Source organism: Morchella sextelata, assembly GCF_020137385.1.
Source record: "Morchella sextelata strain SCLS chromosome Unknown scls_16, whole genome shotgun sequence".
NCBI lineage: Eukaryota > Fungi > Ascomycota > Pezizomycetes > Pezizales > Morchellaceae > Morchella > Morchella sextelata.
Window position 1 is genome coordinate 1549642 of NW_025408631.1, and position 24073 is coordinate 1573714.

General features: G+C 47.6%; 5 protein-coding genes across 5 annotated transcripts; 3 read left to right on the top strand and 2 right to left on the bottom strand.

Moving 5' to 3' along the window:
* Positions 1-369: 369 nt before the first annotated feature.
* Positions 370-1193, bottom strand: H6S33_004117 (uncharacterized protein; the record flags this gene model as incomplete). The annotated part of the gene is made up of 2 exons (XM_044835488.1): positions 370-398; positions 566-1193. The coding sequence occupies 2 exons, from the start codon at positions 1191-1193 to the stop codon at positions 370-372; spliced, it is 657 nt and encodes a 218-aa protein (XP_044691651.1).
* A 5738-nt stretch (positions 1194-6931) lies between these two features.
* Positions 6932-7612, bottom strand: H6S33_004118 (uncharacterized protein; the record flags this gene model as incomplete). The annotated part of the gene is made up of 3 exons (XM_044835489.1): positions 6932-6958; positions 7006-7101; positions 7157-7612. 3 exons carry the CDS (start codon positions 7610-7612, stop codon positions 6932-6934), a joined length of 579 nt encoding a protein of 192 aa, XP_044691652.1.
* Positions 7613-8888: 1276 nt separating this feature from the next.
* H6S33_004119 (uncharacterized protein) lies at positions 8889-11667 on the top strand (the record flags this gene model as incomplete). The annotated part of the gene is made up of 11 exons (XM_044835490.1): positions 8889-9361; positions 9428-9499; positions 9570-9579; positions 9650-9717; positions 9832-10462; positions 10564-10758; positions 10860-10901; positions 10973-11125; positions 11187-11248; positions 11323-11410; positions 11482-11667. 11 exons carry the CDS (start codon positions 8889-8891, stop codon positions 11665-11667), a joined length of 1980 nt encoding a protein of 659 aa, XP_044691653.1.
* A 1348-nt stretch (positions 11668-13015) lies between these two features.
* On the top strand, positions 13016-16763 carry H6S33_004120 (uncharacterized protein; the record flags this gene model as incomplete). The annotated part of the gene is made up of 8 exons (XM_044835492.1): positions 13016-13130; positions 13188-13295; positions 13519-13677; positions 13729-13902; positions 13960-13984; positions 14037-14579; positions 14650-16403; positions 16465-16763. The coding sequence occupies 8 exons, from the start codon at positions 13016-13018 to the stop codon at positions 16761-16763; spliced, it is 3177 nt and encodes a 1058-aa protein (XP_044691654.1).
* A 5221-nt stretch (positions 16764-21984) lies between these two features.
* On the top strand, positions 21985-22735 carry H6S33_004121 (uncharacterized protein; the record flags this gene model as incomplete). The annotated part of the gene is made up of 3 exons (XM_044835493.1): positions 21985-22140; positions 22236-22369; positions 22438-22735. 3 exons carry the CDS (start codon positions 21985-21987, stop codon positions 22733-22735), a joined length of 588 nt encoding a protein of 195 aa, XP_044691655.1.
* Positions 22736-24073: the final 1338 nt, after the last annotated feature.

Consider the following 24073-nt stretch of genomic DNA (forward strand, 5'->3'; position numbering starts at 1 on the left):
GAAAAATAATTATCACAATACAGAACGAAACGCTTTGTTCGATAGGGGAGGGTAAGGCACAGCTGTACTACAGCTCTTGATGTAGGTCGTAGAGTTATCTCTTCCTGGTTATTTGAATTATTTAAAGCCGGGAATTGATATGTTCTCGGCGCATTTAGTCCAGTGAAAGAGTCAACTCGAGACGTATAGAGAAAGGCGTAAGTATAACCCTTTTCACACAGTGCTATAATCTTGAACCCCTCTGGTATCGGTTTGGATTTTAAACGGATTTTGTGAACGGAGCGACCAGTAAATCTAACCATCATTTCATCGATTGATACCGGTGTAGTGGGTGTACAGTACTCTTGGAACTTGTGTTCCAATATAGTGCTAAGCGGTTCCATCTTTTGCGCCCATTGCTTTCTAGGAATCAGCGCCGGTAAAGATATATGGAAGTACCTCTTCAATTGTTCAAACCGGTTTTGACCAATAAAGCAGACAATACAAGGTATAGGGAATTCACCGTCTGTACGCCAATAGTCATGTATGCGGGCGCTTTTGAAAACCCCCATATAGATTATCAAACCGATAAAAATCTTCAATTCTGCTGTCTCAACGGTTTTCCATTGTCTCCCAGAACCGTTATGATGTCCAGCCCTTTTACTATTGGCATACGCATTTGTATTGTCTGCTAGTTGTTTGAAAGTCTCTTCGGTAAAGAATAACTTGAAAAAACGACCGGGTGTGTCCCAGCAAACACCTTGGACTCCTGGACCGTGCTCTACAATTTGGTTCCGGTCCAGTTGTGAACTTCTCCCTGTAAATAGCACTCCATTTGGAGAGACATCTGCATCCTCTTCTCTTAATAACACGCCATCACCACCTTCTCTTGCTATACCCGCTGTTCTAAATGCAATCGGCAAATGGATCTGTCGTTGATGTGCTGGAGCGAGATGTTCAAAGTGATTGAAAATAGGAGCCGGGGGAAGACCAATCTGAGCGGGGTCAAGAGTTCCGGGAGGGTTTAGTGGGACCTCAATATCCTCATATTCATCCTCCACCTCTTCGTAATTTTCCTCTAGGAACTCGTCTAGTTGATCTCCCCTTTCGCCTGCCGGTGCCTCCTCAAACCCCAACTCGCCCTCATCAGAGCTTTCAGTCAGCTCCTCCATGTTAAAGACCTGCTTATGCCTTTGAACGTCCTTTCCAAACATGGGCGCGTATCAAGGCCACCTCTTAAACTGTTATCGTCAGTAAGACAATTGTCTTCGCGTACTTTGGAAGGTTTCTTACCAACAAGCACGCTTAGCTCTGGCCAAGCTAATAGGTGCGCTCACCACCTTGAACGGACCAAATAACTACCTCCTTGAACGAACCACCTGGGTGCGCTCACTACTTTAAATGGACCGGATAGGTAGGCTGGGCACCTTGAACGGACCAAGTAGCTACTTGCTTGAACGAACCACTTGGGTGCGCTCACTACTTGCAGCGGGCTTGCAGCGGGCCTGCAGATATGACTAAAGACAGAATTAGTATATTGTTTAATCAATTTAGATTCATGAGTTACCTATACGATATCCGGTTGATGATCGATGACTTTGGGAGTGAGTACGGGTGATGAAGCATGATGAGAGAGAGGACCGGACAGGACAGGACAGGAAGCGAGGTAGGACATGATGTAATCAGCCACCCTAGCGCCACCTGGGACCGACCCGCCACACTGTCTGAAAACGAAGGAAGGGATACCCAGTCTAGTATTTTGTGGTTGCTCTGCCAAGACCTTCTGCGAAAGTTGGCGCAACTTGGCAGAAATGTGGTAGGGCCTAGGGTTCGCCTTCAGGAAATACTAGCAGGTGTGGTCACAAACCGTCGCCCGCACGCACCCACAGTCCCTACCCTATTTTCCTACTACCTATGCCCGGCTATATAAGGGTTCTATTTCATGCAGTAATAATCAAGCAAGTTGTACGCGAAAACCACAGAAACTTTCGCAGAAAATCACGTGACTGCCAAGAAGTTGAGGGATAGGGTCGAGCTCAAGATCAGCCATGTCTAGAAATCCAGGTAATTCGGGAGGATCTCCAAATATATATGTCAATAGAATAACATCATATCCTACTATAGTCGAGACTCCATATAAGGGGAGATGATATTGGTTCTGATCGGCCATTGTAGGTGCATATATGCTCTTCCTATCATATCAGGGAAGGGTCCCAGAACGGGACCTAACTCACGATATATCGTTCTCGATCTCGATATGTCCCTATAGAAATATTCGACTGCATTTGATTATTGATCTAGGAACATGACTCGCAGGAACAGCGGTCGTTACGACTACCTTAGCACCGTTGTATGTACAAGTAGGTTAAAAAGGTGAAATAAACGCATTTGTTTGCCGCAAATTTGCAAACTGAAAGCAGTAATAGAACTACGGATATCAACCAAAGCAGATAAACTCGAAACTCATTAAAGGCCCAAGACCAAGTCGGGATTGAACTCAAATGCAACCCAGATATCGATGTTTGTTCCCCTCTTTTCCTGCCTGCCACTTATGGTACGGATACCAAATTCCATAGGTGCCGCACCCGGACACACGTGTCTTAGCTGGCCTTCCATTTTTGTTTCATATCCCAAAACGCTCCGTGATGCTCTAACGATTTGAGGGGAACTTTCTCATCCTGGTCCTCCGGAAGACTCTCTGAGGCTTCCGAAATCTTAATTTTAGGCTTCGCATACCATATACCGCCTTTCGCTGTACCTGTGCAGAGAGAAGGATGGACCTCAAGGAAGTCCTCTACTGCGTGCGCGTGGTTGTGGGTCCCGGCACTAACCGTCGGGGCTGTATGTATGTAACCACCAGAAGGGGCGTTCTCTGACAGGCCTGAATGACATGTGTGCGGACACCCTCCCTAGCAGTGTAGAACTCCTTACCTGCAGTCCAAACCTATAATCTTTTGATCACTACCGACCACTGCGTTAAGTTGATGGATATACCCTACAATACCCGGATTACGGTCGCCTGGATAAGCCCAGAATATTTCAACCCAATATCCATCTATCCGCCCGGCTTGTATGACTGTCTCGATAAACTTAGGAGTTGGAAAAGGCGCCGGTTGTGCCATTTTGAGTGAATAGAACCTTTAGACCTGCTAATAAAGAAGATCTATATATGGGGGGGGATATCAAAGTTTTATCTTTAAATTGGAGAAGACAATCTGTGAGTGCAAGATATTTTATGGAAGTTTTACGTACCCAAATCCTAGCTAGAAAGAGGGAAGAAAGCTAGGAGACGAGGAGAAATTAGACGGGAGAATCTAGTTACTTATACCTATGCAAATGCTCTCCTGAATCCAGGCTATCATTTATTCCATCGCCGGTGATGGATATAGGGTTCAATTGTGGCCATGGCGGTACGCGGTGGCTTCGCTGCAGGCCGAGGGGGCGAATCCTGGATCCAGGCTCACTGGGTGATGACTGGCATTGTACTATGGGTGTAGGGGCAAGTGAGAAGACACCACGCTGCCAAGGTTGCGTGAAGGGTGTCTTCTCATTTATCCCCACCGCCGAAACACAGTCAAAGCTAATGAGAGTGAATGACTGTATGTGTCGTTCTTGTGGCCATGGCCATATTGCGCTGTGGGGATGTCTCGGCTATACCTTGCACGTCAAGCATACTTGCAGGAGGATCCATCGACAATGGAAAACACGAGCCCACCAATCAAACAGGTCCAAACGAATACATATACAGAATTGCATGCAGTCTACAAGATAGAGTCCTGAGTCATTCGGAGGATTGCCAATTTTTACCTTGGAAACCCGTACCCTCCGAATAACACGAGAGTTGCCGCTCCGGCTCCCGGGGGAGTAGACTATTGATAATATACTATCGATATACCATAGTGCCTATATTTTCCTCCAGCCACCATAGTCACCGAAGGTTTCGCAGCAGGTTCATTGATATTGTGTCACATTATAAATATGAACGGTGCTTAAGGAGTAAAGTCTTTCCCTGCGCATGTGTTGCGAACACACAGACGTATACCGAGCACAGAGGAACTCCACCATACAAAATCTGGCACTAAAGTTGCAGCCAAGGGATATTTGTAGATGAATGATCGCCTTGATGTCCATGCCGCTAAATGAGATACCTATGTCACAGAACTTAGCTAATGTAGCCCTAGGCTGGTCTAAGTACGTTGATTACTCTACAATACAGTACTCTGCGTGTAAAGTCTTCACCTGTTTGGACTACCTCCCATATAAAATCAATCCTTGAGTTAGCAGCGGGTTTTACGAGTACACTAGTGGCAGTGTGATGAGTACCGTACGCGTATATGAAATCTGAGAAGTTTCGTTGCGCTGCAGCAGGGATATTCCACACCAAAACTTGCATATTGACGTACAAAGACTGCCTCTGGTTGGCCTATACCCCTGCTGTCTCGCAACGAGGTTTCTCGGAGTTTGAGGTACCAGGCAACTTGCTTTTTCGGAGCCGTAGGATCGACGTTCTGAGTCTGCACATGTGAAGCATAGATCGATGGAAATGGAATACCGATCGCTCAGTCAAAGAACTGGCCCTCCCCCATTAGAGGTCAGTGCTCCAGGCCGTAGCCAAAAAGGAAAATTCCTCAGGAGGATGTATGGAGCTTGAACTACTTGAATTTCTTCATTGACGTATGTATTCTCTCTACGGGACACAAGCTAGTGCTGGCAACCTTAACAGAAATATTAATTGATGGCTCTAAGTAATTCAGTCTGCATATGCCTACGGCTGGTCATATCAACTTATATGTGAGCTTGATATGTACTGATCTAGACCGCAGTTCTTCTGTACCTGCCTACTTGGGTGAGCCGGATATATAAATTTTAAACATATGATGGGGGACACGACAACGGGGTCGGTAAAAACAGAAGAACGCCAAATTTATCTCCTCACCACCAAATGAAGGTCTTTACATCCAGCCACCTTACTTCTGTAGAGAATCATCAGGAGAATAAAAGTATGGTGCGTAAATAAAATGGGGTTGTATTGTTGTTGAGAAGAAAGGATTTGAATTTTGTTAGGCGGGACAAAGTTTGTTACCCATACAAATTTGTTGAGGCTGAATTGAAATCCTCACCAGTCATCACTCGATCTGCTCATATTAGGTATAACATCTTTCCTAAATTATAAAACGAGTGACGTTATATTGTCCCCGTAGCCATTGTTGTTGCATGATCGCCGGCCTTGGCGTCGTGAATCGCGGGGTAATTCAACTTAGCTTGACGTCCAGATGCACGGGCCAGTGCGGACCTTTCCGAGACTTCATCAAATATCGCTCGCTGAAACCTCGACAGATTGTTTTGCGAAACGTGGTAGGAATAAATTCCATTGACAGGTAAAAATATTCTGAGATTTGAGAAGCTACAGGAGCTCGATCTCTGGCTTCTTATAATAAGTACTTGACTAATTTTCGAAGGGTCGGAGCTGAGGTATTGATCAGACCCAATTGGAGTGGGATCTATCGAACCTGAATTAGGTTATGATTATCTCAGGCTAACTTTAACGTCATTTACGGCGAAACCAACCATGAAAAGGAAACCAATCACGCAATCTGAATCATTATATACAGATTTATAGCCTTTCTTCTCCTGTTCCAGCGGGTGCCTGCCACTTTGAAGGCAAGTAATCATCACTATTACTTTTATAATCATCAGCTAACGGCTCCCAGCCCAACTCTCCATCCTCTTCAATATCAGACTCGCCCCTAACAACTCTGAGCCCTCCAGCGCCGAGCCCAACTCCAAGAACAGTAATAGCATTAGATATATGTACAGTTTTTCTACCTGCTCGACCCCTTTTAGGTTTTGGAGTTACTGGAGTGGGTGTCCCTACTGGCAGTATTACTCTTTTGGCCACTTTTTTTCCCTCTCGCACAATTCTCTTTGCCTCTTTTTCCGCATCAGCTGCCTCTCTTGCATATCTTAATCTAATGACTTCCTCAGTAGTAATAACCCGTGCTTTAGTCAACCTCTTTCTGTCATTACTCGTTGAGGACCTTTTAGATACTGCCTCCCGGAATTTTTGGTGAATGTGCTCTCCAATTTCTTTGTCCGCTATTGATTGTTGTAAACCTTTATCCATCTGCCCTATCAGCTGTTTGACTAACTGAACCTCCTCGAAAGTCATCTGAGGCTTAAGAATGTTTAGAGCCTATTTTGTTGTACTTCTGGACGCCCTAGAGTTCCTAGGAGTCGCTGGAATTACCAAAGAAGAGCGGCGGGTTTTTTTTGTTTCACTCTTCACACCCGTTGGGTTGAGGACACGCCTGGGATTCTAAGGTACTATTCCCGCCTGTCTCCAAGCGCTGGCTATATTCTGAGGAGTATATGCTCGACGGCGTGCCGGAAATAGAACCCTAAACAACTTATTAGATACTTGAATATACTAATGGATATCAACATACTTTAAAAATACTCCTTTATTAACACCTCCGCATTCATCAGATAGCTTATCAAGTGCGTCGCTATAATAATGTTGTAAGGGACTAAATAATCCTATGTCCAGTGGTTGTAGGATATGCGTCGAGTGAGGGGGCATGGAATGATTTTGTTCTTGAGGCAGTAATCTAAAAACTCCCAGGTAATATGTGAAACGTGCCCGTCGATAATAAGGAGTCTCCATCTGCCCGCGGCGCTACAAAATATTTAGTTCAGGTAGAGGTAGAAGTAATTCAAAGCTCGTGAACCTAGCCTTAGATTATTAATATATGTTCGCTTACCTGTCAACTGTATACGGTTGAAAGTTTTGACCAACCATTCCACTCCCAGCTCCTGATCGCTACAGCCCTTTGGTGAGTAGCTAAAAGTGGCAATGTCATCCGCCCCTAGCTGTGAATACCAGCCCTTATAATGACCGGCACCTTTGTTAATTATCATCGGAGGCAGTGGAACTCCGGCAGCGGAAACGGCCTCAATAACTGTAACCCAGGTCCACGAACTATTGTGGGTAAGCCTTGATATTCTTCTTCCCCGTCTACAAATCACCTTGCACCGGTTTGCAGCTCCCATCATAAAGCCTTTCTCATCCATATTATACTCATCGTCGTGTATAATTTTGTATTGACGGATCACATGTAGGAGCTGTAATTAGATTAGTTTCCGGCATGTATTTGGTGATTGGACAACGGTATCAGACCTTCTTGAAATAATCTTTTATAATAGCCGGATTATCTGCATATGCCCTTTGTCTTTCCAATCGGACTGCTAGCTTTGTGGCCACCTCAGTGTTTCGTTCTAGAAACCTTTGCATCCAATGCACACCTAGCTTTCTACCACTAGCACGACGCGAGACTAAATGAGCCGCAATTTCTTTAACCACCGCAAGTCTCGGAGGGAACCCCCAGTTGTCCATCTTCAAAATCCATCGTACAATTGACTTCTCCTCTTGTTCAGCAAGAAGCTTCTGGTGACGGTGACTCTCTCTATGATTTTGAGCTCCTGCTAACCGATCTCGTAAGGTACTATAAGGAATCCCATGGGTTTCAGCTGATAGACGGATTGAGAAGTCTGTTTTGCATTTTCTATAGTGTTTAATAGCAAGCTGTATATTCTCCTCTCTCTCCTCCTTCTGTTTTCCCTTCAGGCGTGTCATTTGGTGCTGAATCGATTGATTTACAAAATTTTCACAGGGGGGCACAGAAGTACAAAATCTAACAAAAAGCAAACACTCGAGTGGTTGGTATCACCATCACGGTTGGTTACACCGTAAATGACGTTAGCGCTCAATACAAGTATTTTAATTACTGACATACTCATCTCCCATTCACCACTTTCAATGCCTGATTATCAAGCACATCTCGATGAAGTAGTTGTTTGAGAACATTATTACAGCGGGATGCACGATGAGGTGCGATAGAACACGTTCTAGGTATATATGCACCTCTCAAGTGGTTTGCCTAGCAGTAAAACGCACTTCTTCAGCTGAGCCCACGTGGGAGAAGCATATAGGTATTATGTCTCGGTTGCACATGTACAAGCACAATTAATAGCTCGACATATAAGCACTTCAAGATCTACAATGCAGGTATCGCTTAACGTAACTACCTCACATTATCTGTATTCCTTGGCATATAGCCCCTGGAGGATGAAGAAAACTGTTGCTAAGGCTATTTCTACCATATATATTCGACATTGTCAGTTCAAACTTATTGTCATGTTGCCGCCTAATTGAGTTGCCTCGAATGCTTTCTAGAGGAGGGTTGAAATTAGAATTGCTGCTACCACTATTCCGATTCATGAGTTAGGAATAATGGCAGAGTACGATTTTGCGGATCGCCAGTAATTATAAGTGGACTCCTCGTAGTTAGTGGTGTTTCGGAGATCATGGCGATACGTAACTGAGGAGATCCTACTTTTATACTGATTTCTTCGATCCATGCGGAGAATAGAATAAGGTGTTTACATCATGATATCTGCGGCCTCATGCAATTATCTGCGCTAACTTCACTGGAAAAGATGGAAAAGGAAAACCGAAATTGAAGCTCCAGGAATCACGAACTTGTAAGTGGGTAGATTAACTATCCGCTATCCTTAAATAGGTGACATTCGCAGATAGGTGTGCTGTGTTCTGCGTGTGATACGCAAGTTTAATGCATATTGCGATGGATTTAGGACAAACAAGCGAGCAGCATCATTCCCCCCGAGTCATTCTTTGGTTGATCACATTATCAATGATGATTCAAACGGGTTATCGTCAGAAATACCTACCTCAAAGAATTCATCCAATAGCTGGATTCGTCTTCCTCGGGGATATAAAAGAAGGTTGTGAAGACTATCTCCGCTCTATCGGCCTCAACACTAATCCCCATCACTGACATTCCCTGGTTTCCGAATCATATCTCGCTTTACACTCACCCTTACTCTTCACCATGACGGACAAAATCCCCAAAGCAAATCTTTTCGAGCTTATTCTTCGCCTCGAGAAGGAATCCGGTAAAGCTCTCCAGGTCGATTGCACCGTCCAACAGGGAACCTTCCTCTTCGAGTCAAGGACCGACAACAGACGTACCACATGTGAGAAAGTGACCACTGGCAGTACGTTTACCGTCAATGCTGGCTCCTATGGTGTCATTCGTGCGTATCCATCTCCAGAGAATCAGACTACAGCACCGAAAGGGAGCGTCAAGGTGAAAACCAGCGCAGGGCAAGAGGCGACCTACCCATTTCCGTGGGAGCAGCCTCCCGCGTCGAAGCTTGGCAATATCGACGAGTGCAAGACACAGGAGGTACTCTATCCAGATGTTATGATTGTGGGCTCCGGCCCCTTGGGGGCGACGTATGCGAGGAAGATTATTACAGATAAGCCGGCCGCAAAGGTTATGATGGTTGAAATGGGGGCACAGTATGTCTCACTTGTAAAGCTCGGCTCAGATGGTTCATGATACTTACTTAGGATGTGCCTCTTTAGGGAGAGTGTGGTTGTGGGTGAACACAAGAAGAATTCGGTGGCATATCAGAGAGATATTGACAGTTTTGTGCAGTACGTAGTAGTCATATGAGAGATTAACCTGTGAACTGGGTAGATACTAATTAAGATACTCCCGATACAGCGTTATCAAGGTATTCGAAGAATCTTAAATCTTTTATGGCCCTGCCTAGTCGACTCGACCTCTATTCCTAACTTCAACAGGGCGCTCTTAGTACACTATCAGTTCCAATGAAAGGGGACTCGAAGTCGCACCCATGGCCCTGGGCGGGGTATGTATGACTCTGATCCCTAGCTCTACTCACCTCTATAGACTCCTTTTACCTTCCTATGGCCAGATTGAAAAATAGTTAGGCTGATATGTATGTGTTTGTATACGTGTACAGCGGGAATCATAACAGCGCCTGGGTTCAGAGGGGCCAGAACCCAGACCAAAATCAGTACACAAACCTTGGGGCCTCTGCAGCAACTCGAGTTGTCGGTGGGATGGCAACGCACTGGACCTGTGCTACTCCACGACAGCTCAAAGGCCTCGAACGGAGCGAGTTATTCACTGACAAAGAATGGGAAGATCTTTATAAAGAGTGTGAAGGATATCTTGGAACCAGTAGGAATGAGTTCGAGGGATCAATTCGTCATCAACTTGTGAAGAATACTCTCAAAAAATCTTTCACAGAAATGTTCCCTGGTACTGGCCGTGAAATTCTGTCTCTTCCCTTGGCTGCTAAGCGTGACCCTCAGAACCCGAGCTTTGTTATTTGGGCGGCTTCGAACACGATCCTGGGGAATACGGTCGAAAAGCTCCACCTATATCCGAACCATCAATGTACAAAGCTTCTCACACACGGGAATGAAGTCCAACTTGCCACGATAAAGAACCTCTCTCTCACACATGGACGCCTCTATGTCTGCGCGAAGAAAAACGTCGTCTGTGGCGGTGCTGTACTCACACCTCAGATACTCTACAACTCTGGTTTCCGCTGTGAGGGCACAAGTGGGCCAGTACTCCCTAAGCTGGTACATCCGACCTTCTATATATATATATCTGAATTACTACCAGGTTTATAACTTTGGTCGATATATCCTGAGCTGATGATGGTGATGTACGGTTATTCTAGGGAAAATATATGACGGAGCAGCCCATGGCGTTCTGCCAGGTCATTCTCCATGAGGAGCTAGTGAAACCGCTTGATCCAGAGCATCCAACCTTCCCCGAATGGGTTACGCCGGAGCTTAAGGCGAAGATAGTGGAGCACCGAAAGAAGCACCCCGAGGATCCATTACCATTCCCGCTTGATGATGCAGAGCCACAGGTGTGTATATATAGATAGAATTCCATTTAACCCGGAGTGCCTTGTTATCTTCAACTTGTTTTGCTCGATGAACAGCGCTGATGCATAAATCACAAAAACAGATCACAACCCCCGTGCACCCCGACTGGCCCTGGCACACACAGGTATGTAGGGGCCATGGATAAAGAGTACAGTAGCCTCGGAGCACTACTAACACCTCTCCTAAAATATCAAGATCCATCGGGACGCCTTTTCGTACGGTGATGTGGCACCAAACATGGACTCGAGACTCGTGGTCGATCTTCGATGGTTCGGCATGGTTGAACCTGAAGAAGATAACAAAGTTACGTTCAGCGACAAATATTGTGACCAGTTTAACATGCCACAGGTAAGGATAAATGTCTTTTAAGGTTTCGGGCTTTATGTGCAGTTCTGATATTTTATTACAGCCTACGTTCAATTACGTGCTTCAGGAGGCGGCGAGAGAAAGGTGTCATCGAATGATGGAAGAGTATGCTATAGCCTATTCTTTCCACCTATATATGTGCATACGAACCTATAGAGCTGGTTTCTGACACCTGGCAGCATGATTCGTGTCTCTCTTAAACTAGGCCGTTATATTCCCGGCTCTGAGCCACAGTTTATGGAGCCCGGGCTCGCACTTCATGTTTGCGTATGTTGAGTTTTCGCTTTATACCTTTTGTCATAAAAACCTCAGATCGGAACGACTAACTGATATCAAAGGGAACAACGCGGGCTGGTACAAGCCGTGACGATTCGTGTGTTGACAAGGATTCGAAGGTCTGGGGAGTCAATAACCTGTGGTTGGGCGGGAATGGAGTTGTCCCCGGGATGAACGCCAGCAACCCCACGTTGACGAGCATGTGTTTTGCGGTCAGAGGGGCCAATAAGCTCATCAGTGAGCTCTGAGTCTTTTATTTTCAAATCTCTGGCATGCGTTGGAGCAAATCGAGGTTTCTTTGTAGCCTTGTGTTTTTGCTTTTTGGGTCTGCATCGTGTGGTGGTGGTGATATTTGCAGAGAGCAAGTTGAAAAGTTCATATGTATTTGCTGTTATTCGAATTTATCTGATGCTATTCAAATGTACTGCTGTTATTCGAATTCTCAGGTTCAATTGCGAGCTCCATTGGCTTTCCGGACAATTGCTCTTAGTTATTTGTAAAAAGAGAGATCATAGCTAGTAGTATGAAGTCTTACATCTGTGTGAACACTATGAGGCGGTTTAGGGATAGAGGTAACCCGAATATTGTAGAGATCCATGCACAGAGAGTACTGCCAGATCTCGGGAAAGCGAATAATAGAAAGTCGGCGATTTTGTTTTTATACCATGTTGTATCTGCATTTCTGTTTTGAATATGATTATACTGCAAATCTGCTACCAGGGCTTCGCCGAGGCCTATGTCCAAATATATTAGCGTTAAATCGAGCTATTCGGGGGGTTGCCAAGGCCACTTGCTAAACTAGTCTTGGCTTAGATCCTGCTTAGATGGTCTAATTGTTTCCGATCATTTCCTGTCATGGAAAAGATCTTGGGCTTCTCGCCTTCGAGCCCCCGAATATCTTGAGATTTGGCGGTAATATGTTTTCTATGCCTGGTTTATCATTGATCCTGTCCGGCGGTGATCATAAGGTCTCACTCGGCTTATCCCTGCAGTCATCCCTGAAAGAGTCTTGGCGTAGGGATCATTTGGGCCAGGGTTCGATCTCCTACTACAACTCCTCCAGGTATTCGTTTGGGGTCCCAATATGACGTCGCTTGTCGTTTCTGAGGTTGATCTCTAGCTTGCGACACTTGCCATTTCACGTCTAAATACATTACAGCTGGAGTGAATCACTTCACCATTAAGAACTCTCTAATTGGAGCCTACGAGAAGTACCCCCAAAAGCAATCGGTCGATTGCAAGATGTAGATCACAATAGCGCTACCGAGAACCAGCTATTGGCCATGTGCCTCTACCAGCGCATTGGTTGATTCCGCGAAAACCTCCGATCGGCCAATAAACTCAGCCTGTCCCCGCTTTCGCTTCCGATAATATAGATCCTCAAGAACTATCTCTAAAGTCGTCCATGCAGGCCCTTTTTCGTGGGGGGCGGAACTCTACCGCAACGTTTGCTGAGAGGCCGATAAGATTCTTGGGGAGATAAGGGGGTTTATTAACAACGCTGCATTTTTGGCCCCGGCAAAGCTTTATTAAGGTGGACCCTCCCCCCGGTAATTAATGCTTGAGGCTTGAATCTCAGATCCTTACCAGAGAACGATGTCCGAGTCCACTACCAACCCTACGGGCATAGCTCGTGCGCCAGAGAAGAAGAATTTCTTTGCTACTTTCAAAGGCTATTTGTCTATCCTAAATCCTAGGAAGCTCTATAGAGGTAGTGTATAGGACTCTTGACGTTTCCGGTGGACAAACTGCTGAGATCTTGTGCTAGGGAGAAGAGTGAGTCCGAATGAAGGTGATCAGGTACGGGAGAAATTGGAGTCGGTTAAGCGAGAAGAGGAGCTGGCGGGCTCGGATGGTGCGGAGGAAGATGGTTCAGGTGAGTAGAAGCTGGTTTGTCGGTATTATCACGCTCGGATAGCTATCCCAAAGATTCCTATATCAACCCTTGGTAGCGCTTTTGAGGGCTTTGTATAAACAGCCCTTCGGATTAGCTACACTCCCCGTATTGACCTTGTCCCCGCGAAGACATTCGCATATGGCGTATATAGTCAAGGCGGAATTCCGCTGCAAGTAAATACTAACAGCGTCTTGGACTCCAGCGTCTACGCAGGAAGGAACTGGCATCCTTCCCGCAAAGCCCAAAGTTTCTGCACCCCCAGCTGCGCTGCTTCAATATGCCGCCATTCTCCACGGTTCCCGGCGGCCACCAGTGACAGATGTCCCTCAAATCCCTAACACATTATACAAAGACCTTGAAGGTACGACCTGCCTATTGCTTTTGTTGCCTCCACGTGCTGACTCCCGACTAGATTCCGAAAGAACAGAGCTCCTGAAGTGGGTCACCCCCGTACCCTACGAGCAGCAGCATAAATACACAGCACACGCCCGCACCGACGGAACAGGCGCATGGCTCTTCCAGAGCACCGCCTTCCGGGAATGGCGGGAGTCCAGCACCTCCACTGTGCTCCGGCTGCACGGGAAACGTATGACACGCCTCAAGATGTGAATATTGACAAAGCGCTACTGACAAAGGAATACAGCCGGTTCCGGGAAGAGAACGCTCACGTACTTATGCAAGCTCCGCATTCTTTGAAATTGTGCATACTGACCGCTATAGGTCGCTGCTGATAGATGTGCTCCTCCTCGACCGCCAGACCCACGCCGGCATTGAAGGGTTCGCGTATTTTTACTGCGACCCGCGTGACAAGGCTTGTTGGGATCCTGATATGGTGCTCAGGGCGCTGCTGGTACAGCTCTGCACCAATGTTGATGCTACGGCTGTCTACGGCGCTGTGTTCCGGGGATGGAAGAAGGGATACCTGCCGGCAAAGAGCTTGCTCGTAGAGCTGTTAGGAGTATATTCGCAGAACACCATTGTCATTTATGGCGCTGGCTCGGCGCTGCTCGAGGTGCTGGAGGAGGCTGTGTTGGCTGCGAAGGGCGTAGTAAAGGTGTTTGTGGCCGGGGGAGAGGGTGCTTCGGGTTCAGAAGAGTCTATGAAGGTGTTGCCGGTGATGGCACTCGAGATGGCGAATGAAGAGGATATCGATATGCTTTTGGACGTTTCCATAGGGAGCAGGAAGGACCTAGGACTCGCAGGGAAGAATGAGGAAGTCAGGCAGCTGATCCGTTCTACGCTGCGGACGAAGGCGAACGGATGGTGAAACGCCCCCGTTCTCTATATTTCCAGAGTCTGGAATTACAAGTAGAAAGGCTGACGTGAAATGCAGCTTCCTCTGGGTTGATCTCCAGCTCAAGATGCTCTCCCAGCTCTCATCCAGTACCCTCGTCGAACAGTATCTCCAGTCTCAAAACCTCCCCACCGACCTCGACTCCCTCTACGGGTACATCCTCAGCGAACACACTGACACGCAGCCGGCAACAGAAAAGGACCTCGCCCACAGAATCTCCCAATGGCTGCTCTGTGCTCCCCGCGCTCTTTCCCCCGCAGAGCTGGTCGAGGCCACCAACGCCGCCGACATCAACACCGTCCTCCGGGTGTGCCACAACCTCGTGGTAGAGGACCATGAGGCCGGCGTCGTGCGATTTGCGCACGCGTCAATACAGAGCTTCTTGGAGCGCAAGAGCGGGGAAGTCTCACAGGCACACGAGATGGGCGCCGAGCGCTGTCTTGACTACCTCACCGCCGAGCCCGACGTCGCTGCCGCCGTCGCCGCCCCGTTCGCGGCCTACGCATCACAGTTCTGGGGACACCATGTGCAGCAGCGCAGAGACAGCGAGAAGATCAAGGAGCAGCTGTCGCGCTTTTGCGGGAGCACCGAAGAGCCGTCTCCGCAGTTTGTCTTCTGGCTCACCGACCCGCACAACGCGGTGACGCCGTCCCTCACCCCGCCGCTCAGTGTCCTTCCGGTGGCTTGTCACTTTGGATTCCTAGAGCTCCTGGACCTGACGAAGCCGTTCGATGCCAACACCCGCACCACCGCCGGCAACCTGTCGCTGCTCTCCTTGGCCGCCGGCGCAGGCCACACCGAGACCGTGCGCACCCTGATCACGCATGGGGCGATGGTCAACGAGCCCGGCGGGGAATACGGATACGCACTCCACTACGCTGCCGCACACGGGCAGACGGAGGCCGTGCGGGTGCTGCTCGAGAACGGCGCAGACCCCCACCGCATCGGGTGGAACACAGAAGCAGCCCTGGTGGCTGCAGTGCGGGGCGGGCACGAGAGCACCATGAGGGTCCTGCTGGAGCGGGATGCCGGGAGACATGTGGATGCTGCGTTTGTGGCGGCAGCGGGCAGAGAGGGGGCGAAGATCCTCGGGGCCCTGATTGAGGCGGGGCCGGATGTAGGGGCGGGGACCGAGACGATGTGGGCGGCGACCGAAGCGGCGGTCAGCGGAGGTGTGCCGGAGAACTTGGCGGTGCTCATTCAGCTGTTGAAGACCCGGGGCCGCGAGGGCCGCGCGATGGACGGGTTCGGCTCCCATGCGGCCCGGGCGGCGGTGCGGGCGGGCTCGGTGGGGATGCTGCAGATCGTGTTTGACATGCTCGGCAGCGCGGATCTCGACCTGCACTCCCCCGTCTCCGGCAAGACCGCGCTGCAGCTTGCCCTCGAGGCCGGGTCGGCGCCGCTGTCCGACTTCCTCATCGGCCGCGGGGCGCGGGTCGCGCGGCTCAGGAACCTGCTGATCGGGCAGCTGCAGTGGGCGCGCGACGAGGCGTGGTTCCCGTCGCTGCTGTGGTTCCTGGGCACGCGCAGCTCGCTGGAGGAGCCCGTCCTCAGGCCGCAGGACGTGCAGGACGTGCAGGCGCTGCTGCTGAAGCTCACGAGGCTGCCGGAGAAGGCGGTGAGCAGGATCCTGCATCTGGGCGAGTACTGGGTCTACACGGAGGCGAGCCGGGAGGAGAAGTGGGATGTGCACCAGCACCACCCGCAGCAGCCGTATGTGCAGGTGCCGATCGAGAGCTCGCTGGAGGCGCCGGTGAGGAGGATATCGTTCTGCATGCGCTCGCACGATCAGGGTATGTTTACGACAGCTCCCGGATCCCCTCTGATAATATATCTCTAACGCTCCATCTGCAGGCTGGGCAAGCGATCGGTCACTGTGGGGGACCTACGATGGCTCCCACACCTGGTTCGAGGCCGGGCCCGTCGGAGACCAAACGGACGACAGGCGGAAGGTCGTCCAGCGGAATCTCGCGGCGACGTGGGAGGCAAAGACACACACGGTTACGTGGGATGCGGACGATGCGGGGGCAGAGAAATGGCTGCGGACGTTGAAGGCGGGACAGGCGCTGGGCGTCTATCCGAGGGCGCTGTATCCCGGGTGGGTGAATCATGTGGAGAGGGTGGATGTGCGCGTGTATTGCGCCTGGGCTTGACCGGTGGGGGGTAGACATGATGAGATGGGCAGATGGGGGGGGGGCGTGCTGGGCACTGTTTGTGTATTGGAAGACTTGATTAATGAGCCATAGCTGCTATGTTTGTATTGGAATGAAGGGGCATCTCCGGAGTCGTAGGACGATTGAGAGTGCGGATGTGATTGATGTCCTACCACTGTCACCAAACGTGATCTGTACCGTAGCTGGGCGAGGTGTGAGAGATCACCCGCTTTCGGCGATATATATGGACTGTAGTTCCATTAATGGTGGGTGGAAATTGGAGAGATCGGGGGTGTTCTCTCCTCTGTAGCTCCTAGTGAGTACATATAGATATCGATATTCTCGATTGGGCAGAAAGATGGTCATGTGCCGCAGCTGGAATATGTATGGCCCCAAAGTGTGAAATATATTGATATTCAAGGACTTGACCCGCTATCAAAAAACATGCATAGACCCGATATGATTCGATCCCAGGAATGCCTAACGTTCCGTATTTGTTTCATCGCACAAAGAGAAGCGGGAAAGTGCAAACCAGTCAGACAATCTGGCGAGCATTAGACAGCATGAACTTGCAGATATCTCTGCTGATCTGTCTTGTTCATTCGGGACACTTATCAAGTTATTATGTCGGCCGCCAAGGACAATGGCCAAGCCGGAGCCTTGACAAGACATGCTAACCATGTTGGTGTTAGTGGCCAACCTCCGCGCGAGGTCGACGTTTACCAAAGTGATTACATGGAGCTACAGCCGCGGAAAGAGTAAATGTGGAGATCCTTGCTTGGATCTACGTGTGCTGGAAGAACAGTTCCAGGAACTTCGAAAGGCAGCATCCTCATTGCAGATTTGCTAGTTTCGGGGGTGTCCATCATAGCTCATCACTCGGCTGTGTATCTGCCTCTGGTGCAAAACAGCTGCGCTGGGGTTTAGAGTGAGTGGTTATGTTGAGTATGTGAGATCTGGAACAGGGCAGGCGATACCACAGAAAGAAGTATATTAATATACTGGCTGACGCGAATCAAGGGATCCAGATGTTCACACGTTGGTCGCGCTTTGCGACGCTAGCCACATTCGGTATGGCCCACACCCTGTCACGATCCTTGCTGTCGCCCGGGTTGGAGACGACGGGAACGGGATCTGGGCTAGCGTTGCACATCAAAGCTTGTCTGTCACTACATCAAACGTTGATAGAAAACTTAACAACTGGGTGCCGGTTGGATGTTCACTCCGCACTCTCTATCGCCTGTTGACTATTAATTCCACACTTCTAGCTTGAGAGCTCCGTCTCGAAGCACTCACACGTGTATTGCATCCAGCTTCTTTTCGCCAAACTAAAGACTCCGGCTCACATGTCGAGTGATAATCTGTGATTCAGTTCCGAGACTGGAAATCTTGCTGACCTGTCTAGAAATAGACCAGACATCAGGCGGAGAACTGTGTAGCAAATATGCGCCGGGGTAGATTAAAGATTTCAACAATACGAATGTCGTTCTCGGTCGATCCTTGCGGCTCCTCGGATTACAATTCGGGCTGGCGGGGTGCTTCTAGGTCTGGGTTGAATCCTTGACGGGAGAGTCACAATCACAACATACAGTACTAAAATAGGGGGTGGGATCTCTACAGCAACACTACAGTAGTAGTGCGGTACTCTTATCTATACCGTATTCTTTCCAATACCGATTTACACCGGCATTTGGAGAAATACATGTATATATGGCAAAGAATACCAATTAGTGTCTTCCGGTACAGCAGATTAACACTAGCTCTGCTTGTTTTGAGCCCAGTCTTGTCTTGATGGTACGTATATGTACATGTACTCACCTAGGCCTACGAACACCTTAACATTACCATCGCCATCATCATTAAGGCTGCACCGGGTTGCAATTGCTATCATCGCCGCCTGAGGGGATTACCTGAGGGGATTGCCTGAGGGGATTGCCTGGGGGAATTATTCCTCTTTCGCGAGAGATGTTATGCCTAGATCAGAAAAATTATCCTTTAAAAGTATATCCTACTTCTGGAACGCCAATCATCAGAGAATGAACCCCTAGGTATCTATTGATGGATTAATATCTGTTGATCTTGGTAGTTGAGGTGCTTCAATCTCAAAATGCGGAATTAGGGTTAGGTAATTAAAGTTCTAAGCATTTCTCTAGATCTCGCAGTTCTGCTGGAGCGCTACTGTAATAGACAAAATTCGGTATTACTACTAACCCTGCATTCTCTGGAATACGTATTCTGGCTACTACGGTATTCTTGCCGTATTTCTTAAATTTCGGTATTCTTTAAAAAAAGCAATTTTAATTATATAGTATTTTACAGTAATGCTATAGCACTACCATATTATCCTTCCTACCGTAGTGATATTACCCCCTTTTTTCGTACTGTACAGTGGTGGGTAATAAGTGATCGGACGCCTGTATCAACTGCTGAGAAATCTGAGACAATGTTGATGGTAGTAGTACTCGTGTGAGGAGCGTAGAAGTGAATAGCAAACGGATTCTAGTACCCAAACAGCCAAAATAACCGCCATCAAACCCTTTTCAAAACCTAAAAGGGCGGAGACTACAGAGCTTCAGTGCTCAGTTATTATCACCTTATATGGCGAGGGTTATCCTTTTGCCAAAATAGCCAAGAAAACTGGAGTACCAAAAAGCACCTGCTATTCAATTGTCAAACGAGATAAAGACAATCGGAAATCTGGCAGTCTAGTCCCCTACACCAAAAATGCCCCTGAGAAGGGCCAGTCAGAGAAGCTAAGGCTAAGAGAACGGCGGTTTTTAGTCTGAATTTCATGACATTGCCGACGTACAGTTCCTAATCAGCTTATCAAATTCCTACCTACTTCGATTATTAGAAAGACTGCTAGGAAATATTTAGCCAAAGCAGGCATCCACCAATGTCGCGCAAAAAGAAAGCCTTTCCTAAAGAAGCAGCACATGGTTAATAAGTTAAACCAGTGCAAGGAAAGAAAGAGCTGGACTTTGGAGGATTGAGGAGATATTATTTGGACCGACCAATCGAGATTTGAGGTGAGATTTCATGCTGGAACCTGCTGGGTATCGAGAGTAGCTGGTGAGGAGGATCTTCCAGATTGTCTACTGCCTTCTTTCAAAAGTAGTAGGACATCGGTCATGATATGGGGTGCGATCAAGTTGGGTACTAAAGGACCTATAATGATCTTACCGAGTGGGTCCATAAAGGGCCCAGATTATATTAAACTTGTTATAATTCCCGCATTAAATCCCTTTTATATTCAGACAAGATGGGCAGATGGTGAAGCTATGGTTATAGAGGACGGAGCTAGCATACACAGGTCTGTGGTTGCTAGGGAAGCTAGAAATCGCTTGAGAATACAACGGATACCTTGGCCTGTCCAGTCATCAGCCCTCAACTCCATTGAAAACGTATGGCAGAAAATGAAATACAGAATAAACCTAAGAACCCCGGCCATTACTACCTAGCCACAGCTTATACAAGCACTCTAGGAAGAATGGGATCGCTTCACACGAGATGACTTCAAGAGGTTGATAGCGAGTATGCCTAGGAGAGTCAGGGAATGTATTAAGAGAAACGGAGCTTCTACACACTACTAAATGTACATTATATTCATCCTATTTATCAAATACTGTTATTCGTTGCCATTTCGTTGATGTATCGACCTTTAACCCAGCCTCGAACTCGAAGCCAACGACCTCGAACCGCCAAATATAATATTGCTTTTGCAAGCATCCGATCACTTTTACCCGCCGCTGTACAATTTCTTTGGTGTGTAGGGGTAAATGATCCGTGCGTGGAGGATGATTAATGCAAAAAACGTTCAAAATCGACCTGGATTCCGACTTTGTTTTTATTTACCTGACTATACCGATTGGTCTACAGTTATCCGATATATTCCACAGATGTCCTCCAGTAAATTTAATTAACCCCTGAGGGTGATAATTCATCTATTCAAGTTTTAGAACTATCCAAAAAGGGATAGAACAAGCGGGGGTAGCAAAAATAGAGATGCTCACCCCTGAGGAACGAAGCCTATCAGATGGCAGGTCCAAAAAAATAGCTATCTGCTATAAAAGATGATCAGCAGCAGTGACAGGTAACGGCTCTGATGGCTGATCTTTCTAGGTCAAGAAAGATCAATGCGGTAAAGAAAATGATAGTATAGGTGATAAGACTCCGAGTAACAAGTCAGGATGGTCTAGGTTCGAACCTCCAGTGTAACAGAGGTCCTTTCTAAGAGAAGTAGAATCGGATAGAATAGAGACGGCCGTGCAATATAGACAATCAGGTTGCAGATTATTCAAAGATACTATCGCTATAACTCAATAATCTTTAAGGGCTCTGCTACCGATAAGAATTTGCTTTTTTCTTTTTTCCGATGAAGACTCGAGAGAACAGGACTGATGGGCAGGAATGAAGCTGAGTATTGTACATCGTGGCAAATTCATGTCACCCTTGCAACTCACTTGAACAGGATAAACTTGGCGCGTACCTTGGCATCTGAATTTTTGTCTTAACATACAATACAAAATAATGAATTGAAATGTTAACACTATGTTGACTCGATATAGAACGCATAGAGAATAACGCCCAGCTTGGGGGTGAGTACAGCGGGCGAGTGGGTGCTAGATGATACATCCCGAGTGATAGATTATGATTGGTTGAAAGTTTTTCTCATTACGTTATTCCTGGCTATTGATCATACCGATCCTACCAGCAGCATTGCGATAATAAAGAAATTGGAATGCGGAAGCGCAGTCTCTGCAAAAGAAAAAAAATGAAACTTGGCGTGGGAGTGAATCGAGTCCTTTCTGATGATCGATGTTCTTCATGCGCCTTGCGTCCTGTGTTATGCGCTATTACACTTTCGACAGACAATACGGCACGGCGTAACATCAGGCCATCTCTTCATGCACCTGAGAATGTGTATCATGTGCTCGAAAGGGATCAATCGTCCGTCAGCACGGTATGGGGAAAAGGTTCTTCATGCACCCTACGTCTTGTGTCATGCATCATGTGCCTGGCTGTTGGTGATATTACACCCTCGACATGAGAAACCTAGTGAGCACGATTATGCTGAGGCTTCAATGTGTTGTGATTTGAATATCGGGATGTCATATAAGCCTTTACAAAGAACCCATTATCCAGCTTTTTGCCAACAACATTCGCCTTCCAATTTATTCATACTAGTACCCTTTATACATATACATTTTATATTGCACTGATGTCTTTCACCACCAGCATGTTCAGCCAACCCGAACCCAAAACATATATCGGTGTTGAAGAAATGATTGAGCTTCTCAAGAAACACTTGGGACCTCGGCTCAGGAAGTATAAGGAGACCTCGGAAGAAGAATTCAAGCAAAATGTTGACTTCTATGTATGTCTGATCACCTTCCAGCGAAGACGGCATTAACCTGTGATAGGGCGGAGTTTTTCTCCGAATACAAGCAGAGATGTTTTGACAAAAACAAGGGGAGGGATTGTGAGGACACACTCTCAGATCAAACCTATAAAGAAGATACTCTCGCTGCTCTTATAAACACTGAAAAAATTCTCTCTTGTCTTCAGCCATACGCTGTCTTCCTGAACCAAAAAAGTCCGGACTTGTATGGTTTTTGCTCTTTCTCATACAATAATCATCCGAGATGCATTGCTAATAGACAAAATGTTTTAGCCATCATAACCACATATCTGACGCCGACGAAATGGATGTCCCACATAACTTGGAACGTAGGTCAGTTTTAGCAAACACTGAAACCATATTGAAACTTCTTCAGTCTTTCTCCGCCGATGCCAATGGTTTGCTATCAACATTCAAAGCAACAAATGACGCCCTCAAGGGGAATACAGTCGTCATCGGCGATATCCTCGAATATATTAGTGATTTGAAGTCTGATCTCAAGGGGGTGAGTAGCGAGTATTCCGCAGGGTACGAAGGGGATAATAGGAGACGGTATGGGAACTCGCAATAGGGGTACTACGGGACTCTAGCTTGGGTAAGGTTCGACGGAGCACGAAGGAAGCGAGGCAGTGGTCTTCTTGAAGAAAGAAGAGGACGGTAATATTATAGAGCAATAAACAGCGTAGATACAGAAGACGTTGCGTAAAGAAAGAAGAAGAAGAAGAACACAAAATACAAACAAAACCCCCTTTAATATACTCAAGGAAATCCCAGCGATGACAAATCCAACATGACTCATACATTAACGATCAACAGAACCCGGTAGAACCCAATAGAACCTTTCTGACTAATCCGACTCTTCATAACCCCGTACCTCCACTAGTCGATCCATGAAAGTAGCCCCTCCCTTCAAGCGCGAGCTCCTGCGAGCCTTAACCTTAATCTTCCCTTCCAATGGTCCAGGTTTGTCGGGGTAGCGCATGTGGAAGATATCAACGGCGGCGGTGTTGTCGTGGTATGCGGCGGGTTCCCAGGTGGGGTCGGTATAGCCCGTACACTTAACAAAGTATTGCAGGCCAGTATTCCGTAATTCTCGTGAGTCCAAGATTTCCTCAACTGCATACTCCTCCTCTTGTTCGACGATAATGGGCGGGGGTGGTGGTTGAATTTGCCCTGGGACAGGATCATTCGCAGCGGGGTCCAACAATGATACATGGAAGACGGGGTGCACCTTCATACTTCTAGGCAGGTCGACTCGATACGCATATGGCGATATAATTTCCTTAACGGGGAACGGTCCCAGTTTCTTCCAGTACAGCTTCCGGGAGTTACGCGTGGTTCGGATGTTTTTTGCTGAAACAAACACCATATCACCGACATCGTACCGTGGGGCCGGCGTTCGTTTAGTGTTGACGGCCTGCTCTTGTTGATCCTGCGCCGTGCGGATGTTGGAACGTAAGTACTCATGGAGTTCTTTCATCTTCGAGGCGAAGTCTTTAGCATTGAGACTCGGTGGGGTCCTGTCGAGCGATTTAATCGTCACTGTGAAACAGGGGTGGAATCCATAGTTCGCGAAGAATGGTGTAGCTTTAGTGGGTGCGGAGACCTGGTTGTTGGCGGAGAATTCTGCCATAGGAAGCCATTTTACCCAATCGTCCTGTTGGTAAGAGACATACCCACGTAGATATTGCTCCATTACAGCATTCAGCCTTTCGGTTTGGCCGTCAGTCTCCAGGTGGAAGGCGGTGGACATCCTTACCTCGATGTTAAGGTGTTTACAAAGAGCCTTCCAAAACCTAGCTGTAAATTGCGTACCGCGGTCGGAGGTGACGTGTGTGGGTAGCCCGTGGAACTTCCATATGTTCCGCAGGTATAGTCGGGCGACGTCTTCGGAGTTGACGGTAGTATT